The sequence below is a fragment of the Astatotilapia calliptera genome, chromosome 9 (genome assembly GCF_900246225.1).
Source record: "Astatotilapia calliptera chromosome 9, fAstCal1.2, whole genome shotgun sequence".
NCBI classification, from domain to species: domain Eukaryota; kingdom Metazoa; phylum Chordata; class Actinopteri; order Cichliformes; family Cichlidae; genus Astatotilapia; species Astatotilapia calliptera.
Genome location: NC_039310.1, coordinates 9,298,645 through 9,311,608, shown reverse-complemented (window position 1 = coordinate 9,311,608; position 12,964 = coordinate 9,298,645). Strand labels below are relative to the sequence as shown.

Here is a 12,964-nt window from a genome sequence, read left to right as displayed (position 1 = left end):
AAAACATTCTTTTATACTTTCCCACATGTTCAGCTCTTGCAAAGGAGCTGTTAGTTGTTTTTAAGCCACATGCTTTGCCTCTCAGGCTTTGACAGCATGTAACATAATTTTGAGCCCACAGCTGTATTCAGAAAGACACTTATCCATAATATACCACAGGAAATAAAGAAGAAAAGACATGGCTTTGCTAAGTAGCACCACAAGAAAGCGCCACAGAAGAGCAGAAAACCTCCACTGGCCTTTGATCCAATTTGTTACAGGGGCAGTTAGCCTTTGAAGGTCACTGAAAATATCACTTATTCTCTTTTTCCTCCCCCTCTTCTTTTCCTCTCTGAGTTTTTTTACAAGAAACATAAACAATAGTCACTCGATCCTTCTGTCTGCCTGACTGCCGGTAGGGAACCCAACCACAGGACGAAGCGCTCGCCGAAGACAGTGGGAACAGATTGTGTTTGCAGAGGCAGGCGATCAAAAAGCCTCGCGTGCCACCAGTGTGGAAATTATGGAGCGAGGGCAGGGAGGAGGGGGAGAGGGAAGAGGAGAAGGTTGAACATTTTAGTGAGGAATCTGTCATGGAATGACAGAAAACACAGCTATTGCTGGAAAAGAGAGGGAGGAATGACGAGAGCGGGCTGGAACCCGACTTACTGTGTGTTTGTGTGGATGTGGAGAGAAAGCTGGGCTGGACTGCCGTTCGGGAGCTGGTGTCACGCGATGTTTGACAAACACAGCTGCCCTCGCTGGCCCCGCAGCTGCCCTTAAGACTGTTACTGTACTGGGGCAATTCTCCTGCCTTTTTGCATGTGTATGTAACTGTGCGAGTGCTCTGGTTGTCTGACTTTCATCGACTTTGTATGTATAGCGTTGACCTCCCCAGGAATGGTGGGGCAGAATTAGCCCTGAGAGCGGCGAACAGCTGTCAGCTACAAGAATGGAAGCAAAACTCGGTCGTCCAAAGTCATAAACCAGATGTAAAACTAAAAATTAAAACTGATTAACCAAACCAGTCCGAATCCCCTCCCCACAGACTGACGTGATGCACCAGAATGTGTTTGACTACATCCACATAGACGACCGTCAGGAATTCAGACGCCAGCTCCACTGGGCCATGTGTCCTCCACAGCACCAAGGGACGGTGGCACACCAGGATAACCAGCTAGCTGCAGGAACTGGTGGGTAGATCACTATGAATTTAGTATGGGAACATATAAAACTTATTATCGAACAATGCAATAGGTTTGAGGTGATGAGGTCAGCTGCTGAGATTTCTATTCCTGGATCTGTATGATGTTGATGAGAGGAACCATCTATTCTGTCAATCTCAATTCAATTCAGTTCAAATTTATTGATATAGTGCCAAATTGAGGCAATGACCCTACAAATATAGAGGGAAAACCCCAACAATCAGTAGACGACCCCCCGTGGCAAAAGTGGGAAGGAAAAACTCCCTTTCAACAGGAAGAAACCTCCAGCAGAAACAGGCTCAGGGAGTGTCGGCCATCTGCCGCGACCGGTTAGGGGTGAGGGGAGAAAGACAGGTCAAAGACGAGCTGTGGAAATAAGCCAGATGTTAATAATAACTAATAACTAAATGCAGTGAGGCATATAAACACATAGTTAGTGAGAAAGGGGACTGAAGAAGAAACACTCAGTGCATCATGGGAAGCTCACCAGGAGCCTATTGCAGCGTAACCGAGGGAGGAGTCGGAGTCACCTGATCCAGCCCTAACTATATGCTTTATCAAAAAAGGAAAGTTTTAAGCCTGATCTTAAGGGTGTCTGTCTCACATTACACTCGTTATTAACAGTTTTAACGATTCATTAATTAAAATTGATACAGTGCTGACAGATAAATGCTTTAAACAGCAGTGTATTATTCATAAAAGCAGGTAAGTAATAAAAATACAAAAAAGAAGTCTGTCCCAGTCATTTGCTAACTATAAATATTGTTGTCATTTAAAACGTCATCATATTTATACATATGTATCTTGTTTTCTCCTGTATTATTACACAAATTGCAGTACAAATTGTATTACTCATACCCTCTCCATATTTCTTTACTAAATTACAGGTGAAGACTTTGTAGTGAGCAGCCTGTTCCATTCTCCAGAGGCAGGGGAAATCCCTCCCGAGCTCTCCTGCTTTCTCAACAGATGTTTCATAGCCAGAGTCCGATGCCTTTTGGACAGCACCTCTGGATTCTTGGTGAGTAATTGAACCAACTCAAACTCAAAAAAAACCCCAACAACGTTACTTCAGTTTTCAGTTCATTAAAGTTTACGCAAAATATAAAAACTGAGCAGGGGTTGCCCACTCACTGGAAGAAGACCCAGGGCTATAAAAAGTGTTATAACCCCTTGGTACCGCAAGACTTCACATATAATTGTAGTATGTGCAGTTATTTATAGGTGTATTGACAGAATTATAAGGTAATTGGGTGCATGGCCACAGTGGCAGAGAATGAGCGTGGTTCATCCCTCATGGCTGTGACTAGAGTGGTTTGGAGACCAGCAGTGGAAAAGCTGAAGGCCCTGATGACAGAGCAACGAGAATATGGGTTTGGACTGTTTCATCAGGGTCAGTCAAGTTTACTGTCACCAAGTCCTCTCTGGTTGCACTGAAGCTGGCCGCACAACTGAAATTTTAGATGGCAATTTTCTACATATACTGTAGATGCTGGTAGCCAAGTAGTGAGGAAATACTGGTTGGAGGCTTTCCTCATCAGTCAACATAATTACAGTTAGGACACAACAATTTGTAATGTAACGCACAGTGCTCAATCTGCTCACAAATAATCTGGCAAGAAAGTCTCGGTTTCATAACATTTGGACCACTTACGAGTGTTTTCAGACACAGTAGCAGCCTTATTTCATGGACAGGAAAGTCAGTCAGTTCCTTCACAGTGTTAGCCAAAAATTAAATGTCCACCAGTGTTGGCTAATAAAAGTTAGCTGACAGGTTTAATCAAGATGTTGAACACTGCACACAACATCTAATTAAACTTGGTTAAACTGGACTTGAGGGGAGGATTACCAGGTTTAAGTTAGCTAACATTAACAAGCTTGGCTAGCTAAATGTTTAGACCACACGCGTGCATGCCACAGACACAGATGCCTCCTGATTTGAGCCAAGAAGCTTACGAATAAAATACTAGAATTTAGCTTTAATGGATGGAGTGTCGGCACAACTGACTTTATAGGAACCGATACTATTTGTCTGAAAGTGGCACTAACAGTGCAGATATGCTAGAGAGGTTCAGTTCAGTGACTCAGATTAAAAGAGGAGAAACCTAGCAGAAGCCTAGCCAACAATATGAAACCTCTTTGCCACTGATTGGTCATAAAAATGGTCGCTATAATAGTCGATACCTTTAAGCCTTTGTAAAAGGGCAGAAAAATAAAGCCTAGATGTTTGTGTAATTGTATTATATGTTAATCAAGGCCTTTGGATGGGTCCTTTCTTTCTTCTGTTCCAGACGATGCAGTTCCAAGGTCGGTTGAAGTTCCTCCATGGGCAGAAAAAGAAGTCAGCCTCTGGTGCTCCAGTGGCCCCACAGCTGGCTTTGTTCTGCATAGCTGTTCCCCTCCTGCTCCCCTCCATCACGGAGATGAAAATGAAGAACATGTTAATGCGGGGAAAGAATAAAGGAGCAGTAGGAGGAATCATCTCCGGACTGGAGCAAGGGTAAGAAGGAATAAATTCTCACACATGCGCAGCATCTTTACAGCTTTAACTAAGTTAGGAGAGATGATGCATATTGACACTGTGTCACAGTTTTGGACACTGATTGCTTTAATAGGGGTACTATGTAGTAACTAAAGGTGAAGTGTTTTAACAGTCTTAACACTGAGGTTTGATGCATTTTGGCATCTCGTTATAGCCTCTAGAGAACGACACTGATTGGCTTTATGGGAGCTCTGAGTAAAGGTCAACATTTGAGAGTCCATAGGTCACAGCAGCTCACAGTTCATAAGGGATGACGTGTTTATTTTGTTATTATACACTTTACATGTCCTAAGATTACCTCTTGCCTCGGTTGTGGTCCACATCGCACGGGCACAGGAAACATAATTATTTGGAGTTACTGTGAGAAAATCCATTTGCTCCAGCCCTCATGTGTCATTTATTGATTTTTTGAGGTTTGTCTTTTTTTCACAGATACCAACTTATTGCCCAGCAACAGTTTTATGAACACACAAACATTTACACTGAGACCCAGTTACCAACACAAACATAAGCCCTCTCCTCACCCAGTAGGATCTGATACCAAACCAAACAAGCGCTGGACGCCTTACCTGTGGCCAATTAGGAGCAAATACGCGTCTCAGCTTGGATAAGGCCCTCTGTGATTCATGCATCATTAACAACTTTAGGGAGTCAGAGAGGCCAAGACTTGGGATGTAGTCAGTAAAGCAGAGCTCCTCCACCCCTCCTGCTGTTCAGGCTTCTTTCTTCCTTCACACATCATCCAAGGCAACATGGTGGATAATGTAACGATAAACCGGTTAACTTGACAGCAGATTGGATTGGTTAAACCATTCTTAGGGTTAAGGTTCAGAATTAAGTGTATAGTATGTACAGTACATGTAGCGCCTGGGTCTGCTGCCATATTGAGAGACTTAATATGACTTGGATTAAACTTACAGTCAGATTCCCGAAAGCCTGCTGACTTTATTGTTGCACAACGATCTCCGGTTCTGCTCTAAATTCTGAGTATATGTAGACTTTTTAAAAACTAGGAAACACAGTGAAACTGCGTCAGGCTATTATAACAAAAAATAGAAAGCAATACTTCTCTTTTTGGTCATTTCGTGTCACTAGTCGGCAGATGTCACTGAAAACATGTCCCTTAGTTCATTTCTTTGCGAGCCTGTTATAGTGAAATTGTCGCTACTGCTAGAACAATCTAAGAGCTAAGAAAAGACTCATTTTACACATATGATGCTACAGAATATACTCACTCACAGCTTGGTTGTATTAAAGACCTTCAGCTGTGCTGTGCTCAGGTTGAGAGATATTTGAAAGATAGGAAAAATGCAGAAACATATTTGGAAGCAGACAAACAAAAAGAAACATTTGCCTTTAGAATTCCTGAATAATCACTCACAGAACCGCAAATTAAACCCTGTTATTACCACTGTAGCCATGCACTGTAATTGGGTTTCCATATAAAAACTGAAAAGATGAAGAGGGGGAAAAAAACATATTTTGATTATTGTTTTTGTGGGGGGGCACGAAGAAAGCCACAGAAACAAGTCAAACAAGTACGGGAAAAACTGGAAAAGGCATTTAACGTATGAATGCTGATTAATCAGAATGCTGTAATAGTTATAAATATAATTGAGCTCTTTTATCTTTTTCGATCAATCGCTTACTCAGCGTTCAACAAGATGAATTTCAAACTTAAAATAATAAGAAAATACAGTTTGAAAAGACTTTCATGCAGTTACTGAACACATTCGGGTTCAGCTACTGCACTGTGTAAACATGAAGATATATTGCATTGTGCTGCCTATAAACTAGGAGACCGGGCCATCATTGATCTTTGGGGTTCTGGATGTTGACTCTGTTCTCAATTTTCAGATGAGACACATCCCGGAAAAGATGAGTCACTTTTGGAAAGATCCTCTCGTGAACTAAATTGAACCAAACTTAGAATTTTTATGCTTTGAGTCATTCGGCAGAAAAGAAACAAAAACATTGAGTATGCAGTGGTTGCCATATGGATACATGGGTAGAGTAAAACTTTGTAAGTTTTGTGTCTTTGTTTTGTGACTAATGATCTATTTTTTTCCTTCTCTTTCCACTTCCACTCTTTCCCCCTGCACAGCGAGCGTGGAGAACACCTCCGGAGACACTCCTTCAATGGAGGAATGGGTGATGCTGCAGATTCTCTCCGGCTCTCCTGTCCCACTCCTGGTGCAACCCAGCGAGGTCACCACACTCCGTGGACCCCACTCTCCAAAGACAACCTCAAGTTCCGCCCGGACGGTTACTATAACCAGGAGGAGCCCCTAAACTACTGCAAGTCCTCCGTGGGTCCCCATAAAGGTCTGAGCCCAGGCGTGGGTGGCGGCTGGCCTCCGCGACAGAACTCAGGACCCGTCAGGGCAGGCCAGGGCGTCAGCTACATCCCCTCTAACCGCATGAACAAGACCGGCCAGTACGGGAAGCCGTACCGTCTCTCGCCCAGCTGTCACAGCGGCAGAGGTGGTGAGGTGTTTGTCTCCAAGCTGTACGGCAACGTCCAGATTCCCACAGACCCAGACGCCTACTGCGTGGACCTGGTGAAGAGCGAGAATGGCTACGGAGAATGCTTCGACGGTCACCTGATGCCCGAGATGCCCCCCATAAAGATCGAGCACGACTCTGATTCGGAGAACGGCTGCGACGCGTACGGCCGACCCTGGACGTGCCGCGACCAAGTGCCCGTTGACCGTCGCTATGGTAACGGCCTATATGACCACACCGTTGGCCTGCAGCTGAAATCCGAAGCTGATTATTACGATCCACAGTATTCGCCCTGCCAGCGGGGGAAGGCTGGGATCAGCCCGCCGTACAACAACGGTAACTATCAGAACTATGCAGTGAACAACGGGAACGCCAACGCACGCCTGTTAAAGTGCGACAAAGACCTGGGCAGTAACAATGACTCCAGTCAGTTTAGTCCTCAGAGATTCCCACACTCAGACTCTCTATGCAGCAGCCAATCCGTCAACCTCATGGACTCGCACGTCTACTCACAGGATCCACACAAGGCCTACATGCAGTCTGACTACAACAAGCATGGCACCTACGAGTTCAAAGGTCACAGCCTGATCCATTCGATCAAGCGGGAGCCCATAGACTCGCCGCCGTGGCCTGAGCGCGGCCATGACATGAACCAGTCCATAATGGTCGGCTCCAGGAACGTTATGCCATGCGTGATGAGCACAGGACACCACAAGTCCAGTCCATATATTTACATGCCGTGAAAGTGACACGTCAACACATCTGCAGATACTTACCCTCTACACAAACACACACACATACATATTCTGTACACGCAAAGAAATCAGTGTGCATTAAAGTACTTTGTCTTATCGTTTTCATACACCAGCATTATAAGAGAAGAGTTATTTTTTAAGGGATTCCCAGGATGTCACATACTTCTTCTGTTTGACGAAGAAGCTCAGGTTCTAGTGTTGTGACAATCAAAGTTAATATGAATCCAGTTTATGCATAGATTCGTTTGTTTGTAAGGATTAAACTTTGTAGCTGGTTCCAAGCACTTTTAGATTTAGCGACGACAAGACTTTTGAAACACAGTTTTATTTTATTTTTTTTAATATGTTGTGGACACCTGACTTTTGTGGAAGAAACAAAGATTTAGCTGTCGAGAAATGTTTTGGTTTTTTTAACCTTGCACACAGGGGACGACTTACGCCTACGCTGGTCTCAAGGGAGATGACGAGTGAGTATGAGAAAAACAGGTGATTTTTGCATGTTTTCATGCTTTTAAATTACTGCCAGGGCAGTTTAAAAAAACAAATAGGGTGAGCAAAGTTAAATTGGTGCCACAAGATAATACTTAAAGCACCGTAAAACACTTGTTCATTCATTCGAGGATATTTTAATGCATGAAAAATCTTCTTTGATGCCCGTTTGTTTTGTGTTCTGAATCGTCTAAAAGCGTAGCTTTCGATGCAACATTGGAAAGTTTTAAAAACTGATCCTTGCTTGCTGCAGAACTGTTCAGAAAACTAGAGACCAATTAATACTGCATAGTGTAAAACATGTCAAACTATCAGTAGAGCCAAAGCTTTAAACTTTAAGCATATTTTTTTTGTATGTTACAATCAGCCAGATTACATAGAAGCAAGCAGGGAATCAAACCTCCAACACAAGCCCTGTGGCGTGTGTCCTGCTGAAGTCTCCATGAGCAAGGCATTGATTGGTACCTTGTGAGTGTGCTGCTTTGCACTGGCTGCTGGGCTTCTTTGTGAAAAAGGATAACGGGAAGATGAAATTCAGAGTGCACAAGATCAAAGTTTAAGAAGGCTGGTAATTCAAAAGTGATACTAACTGAAATCATGATGTAACTGCTGTTTTTTTAATCGTTAAACAGTAAAATATTTTAATTAAAATCTTTCAAACGTCATCATTTTAGATCATAAAACTCCTGTCGCACCTTCTCTTGGAGGTAATATTGTACAGCATAGGTGAGTGTTCATGACAAGTTCTGCATTTCAGCTCATATACCCCCCCTCCGGGTTATGACGCCTTTCACGTCGTCCTTTCAGCCCCGAAACATTGGACCTTATGTTCACATCAGTATTTTTGCACTAGTGAATTTTTAAAAAAAGCACCAAATTAAATCAATGTCAGTCTCAGTTTTGTGAAGCTAAGTTGCACTACTGGGAATAGTTCAGTTGAAGTTCAGCCTATCCAGAAAGGTTTTGGAGTCGACACGCACAACTGTACATGGTGTCACTGTTTTGGATTTGTCTTTTTCTCTCTCTCTCTCTTTGTGTGTGTTCATTTCAATAAATGTTTGAGGATTTGTATTTATTGTAAGACGCAAATAATTTAAAAACTACAGTTTTGAAGGCTTTTTTGTTTCTGTTCTACTAACGTAAATAAATATGGCTTTCCCCCCTCCTCGCTATCTGTTTTGATAATTGTAAAAAAAAAGACTCATACTTATCTGATGGAGGAGGTAGCTGCAAGGTAGCGAACACAGTGTGTGTATGTATATACGTATATATATATGTATATATACATATATATATACGTGTGTGTATATATATATATATATATATATATATATATATATATACACACACGTATATATATATGTATATATACATATATATATACGTGTGTGTATATATGTGTATATATGTGTGTATATATATATATATATATATATATATATATATATATATATATATATATATATGTATGTATATATATATATGTATATATATATATATATATATATGTATGTATGTATATATATGTATATGTATGTATATATATGTATATGTATGTATATATATGTATATGTATGTATATATATATATATATACATATATGTATATACATATATATATATATATATATATATATATATATGTATGTATATATATGTATATATACATATGTATGTATATATATATATATATATATATATATGTACATATATATATGTATGTATGTGCAGTGTCTTCCAATGTTTCTAAGTGTTTTTGCAAATGGGAGTTATCTATTAAAAAATCTTTTCTTTATATGAAAAATTTGTTCCAGGTGGTCATTTTTTTTAGTTACTGCAAGAATAACATTAAATGTCCTAGCTACACTCATCAGACAAACATCATCACAGAGCTAATGTGAAATCATGTACAGTGAGAGGTCATTTTACCAGACTTCATGATTTCCAGCTCTTTCTAGGATCATCAAAACACAAATTCTGCTGTTCAGTTAACATCCTTGTCTTTTTAGCAGCTTTTGAATTTTTCACGCACACCAAATAGGTTTCATCCTTCAGATTTGTCTCTCAATTAATAATAAATATTCAGCAGAACAGGATACAGAGTATCTCTAACCACATGCCCTGTATGATTAATGTGCTGCAAAGTTGGCGCGACAACTTGCTTGACACGATCTGGGAAACTTCCCCATTTCTCACCACTGCCTGGGATGAGGGCTAGAGCCAGGGGAATGTTGGCGGTCACCAAAAGGTGGAGGGCAGAAAAAGAGGCAGTGGACATGAGGGGAAAGAGATGTAACCTAAAAGCTGTGGTTAGATCCCGACCCTGTGGGATTCCCAGAAGAGCTGGACTCCAGTCCATCCAGGCAGTTAATTGTATTTACTTGGCACATATGGTTTAAAGTACTCCCTGAACATTTATGCTCATCTACTAAAATTATCATAGGTATTCATTCAGCGTCGCTTCCTTTGAACGTGACTGTAGAAGTGCAGTATGTGGTATTTGGATTTTTTGCTTGTCCAAAAATCAGTCAGATTTAAAGAGTAAATAATAAGTGGCTTGAAGGCCAAACTCAGAATTCAAGTGGTTGCAGATAATGGGACACAACAATTTAGCATCAAGAATGGAGGAAATCCACCAGACAAACAATTGCAGCACTGGAACTAAAAATGAAAGTAATATCAGAAATTACAGAAACTGATACTCCGGAAACAATTAGGCTATTTGGTAAACTGGCCAAAGTCGAACCTTTGGGTCCTGGGACACCGTGGGAACTTTCATGATACGCGCTTCATACTTAAAAGTAAATGTTAGTGTAGACTGTATATAAAAGATGGATGTAAACCACTATGATGGCTGATCACTCCACAATCTGAAGCATCAGTGATAGTATTTTAGAGGTTGTCCGTTAATTAAAATTAATCATGAAATATCAAGACTTTTTAAAATTATATTAGTATGTCCACTTGGCCAGTGGATAAATGTTTTTCTTGGATACTCTTGTTATTGTTTACAAGCTGGTTGCTGCCCAATAGTTTTTAGGATGAGGGGGAAAAAACTTTTCCAGATCAAGCAAACGTCAAACAGAAACAGAATTGAGATTTTGTGCAACAAATACACATACTGGTAAGAAAGAACTAGTTTCTCCCACTGCCAACTACAGTATCGTAATTCCTCCCTCTAATCCCCCCCAGAAGCTTGTGTTTGTTTTGCTGTGGGGAGAGTATAGCTTATAGGGAATTACGGGATACACGAGGATCAGCCAGTAGGATGATTTTGAGTGTGTACATACATTTGTGCATGTTTGTGTGCATGCTAGTACATCAAGTAAGCGCCACATAGTCACATCCTATGTTTGTCTGTAAAGCACAAGAAATCCTATTATGCTTTCCACCATTATCCACTATGTATTTACAAAAATAAGGTCTAGGGCCAGCATTCAGCTATACCACAGATCCAGAACACTGAATAATGGTTATTCAGTTTGTTTTGTTTCATTATTAGGTTTTTGGAGATAATAAAGATAAAAAAACAGGAAAAAAGTGACCGTAAAGTGACCAATCTAATGATGGCTGCTGCAGGACAATGTCCATTGACTCAAAGCTCAGATCATATCGAACTGGTTTCTTGAGCATGTCAGTGAGTTCACTGTATCCAAATTGCCTCTACGGTCAAGAGATTTTAATCCGATAAAAGCACCTTTGGGATGTGGTGGAACAGGAGATTCACATCATAGATTTGCAGCCGACAAATATTTGAAGAATGTTTCCAGCAGCTTGTTGAATCTGTGCCATGAAGGCAGTCCTGGAGGCAAAATAGTCTCCCACTCAGTGCTAGTAAGATGCATCTTATAAAGTGTCCAGTGTTGTATGTTTTACTGTATTTGGGAAATAACTCGACATTTTTACATAACTGTGAAAGTGTATAATTAGCAGTCTCCAGAACTAGTATTTCTACATTATAAACTACACTTCCCATAAATTCTTCTAAAGAATTGTATTTTGATACTGTCCTATTGAGCAATTACCATGTGTGTGTCAGTACTGATGTGTTTTACACGCACAGTTGTACAGAATGCCTTTCTTCCTCTTGACTTACAAAAGGCAAATTAAGATCCTACTTCCCATTGGTGCTTCACACACAATGTGTTTATGTTTCTAGGAAACTGCATTTGCAACATGTTTTTCATACAAAAGTGCAGGGCCACCTGTGCTAGGTTGTTTTGGCTGTGAGAAAATGAATGCGATTTTTATGTTTTTACTTAGCAGAACTATAGGAACTACAGTGTAGGAGAAAGTGTAAACGCTATTCACAACCCATTGTGATTCATAAATAGTGTGTATGCAGAGTGCCAATAGGTCAATAGCTTTGGCCCCAAAAAGCCTTGTTGGTGACACGGGCTAATGTTTTGGGACTTCCTGTTCAATCTGTTGTCCTTTAATTTTTAATCTTCTTCTTCTTTTTCTAAGAACCTTCCCAAATGGCACTGATGATCATACTCCTCCAAGATGCCTGTGGTCTCACAGCATTTCAAGCAACTGGTTTGATGTTTTCTTCATTCAGTCCTTTATTCCGTCACTGAAGGTTTTTGGTGTTCACAGTTGATGGATGACAGTCAGGGGTCACCTGTGACAGATGAGCATTTATGCTCTTCAAGACCATAATTATCCTCCAATCCATTCTCTTCCATTAATCCAACTGAGGGTCAGAGAAGGGCTGGAGCCTATCCCAGCTACCACAGGTCAAGAGGCAGGGTACACAATCTGAACTGGTCACCAGCCTGTCGCAAGGCTAACACATAGATACAGACAACCACTCACACCTATGGGCAATTTAGAATCACCAGTTAATCCAACCCCACTAACTGCATGCCTTCGAATTGTGGGAGGACACTGGAGTACCTGGAAAGAACCCACATGGAGAACATGCAAACTACACACAGAGAGGCCCCAGACTGGATTCAAACCCAGGACAATCTTGCAGTGAGGTGACTGTGCTGCATAATAATGTTGAAAAAGTCTCAAGTGTCTTTCTCAAGATTGCTTTCCTGTAAATGCATGCTCCCTTTTGCTCTCCACTTTTACTGTACGCAAAGCCTGCTTAAGCATATTACGTCAAAAGTACTGAGGAGGCTTTTACTCACAATACTATTACCACAAAACTCCAGGTAATCTTTGCAGATCATGCACGCACTGCATGTTAAGATATCCACTTGCACTCAGACTGTTGACACTAAATTGTAAACAGAATAATGGAAACAGCCTTAATTAAATAGTTAGAAATACTCTGAACGATAAAGCATTCTGCTCTCGTCTCGCAGGGATCAAACTGCATAACAGGAATCACATTCAGGCATAAAGTCCTCTTCATGACGAGTAACAAGTAACTCGTGACGCAGTGTTTGATACTGCTACAAGATTTCAGTGAGCCATTTGTCTCACTGTAGCTTCATATCAGATGCTGTGACAATGACAGGGAGGAGGAGCGGCTGA

At 41.0% G+C, this 12,964-nt stretch overlaps 1 protein-coding gene across 2 annotated transcripts in view; it reads left to right on the top strand.

Annotated features, from left to right (window-relative positions):
- LOC113028747 (uncharacterized) overlaps positions 1–8,532 on the top strand; it is a 63,539-nt gene extending 55,007 nt beyond the window's left edge. For both annotated transcript variants that reach the window (XM_026179170.1, XM_026179169.1), the window contains 4 exons: positions 1,028–1,172; positions 2,072–2,205; positions 3,476–3,684; positions 5,831–8,532. In XM_026179170.1, the coding sequence (XP_026034955.1) occupies positions 1,028–1,172; positions 2,072–2,205; positions 3,476–3,684; positions 5,831–6,974 (1,632 nt within the window). In that variant the 3' untranslated portion in view covers positions 6,975–8,532. The remainder of the gene's footprint in view (positions 1–1,027; positions 1,173–2,071; positions 2,206–3,475; positions 3,685–5,830) is intronic.
- Positions 8,533–12,964: the final 4,432 nt, after the last annotated feature.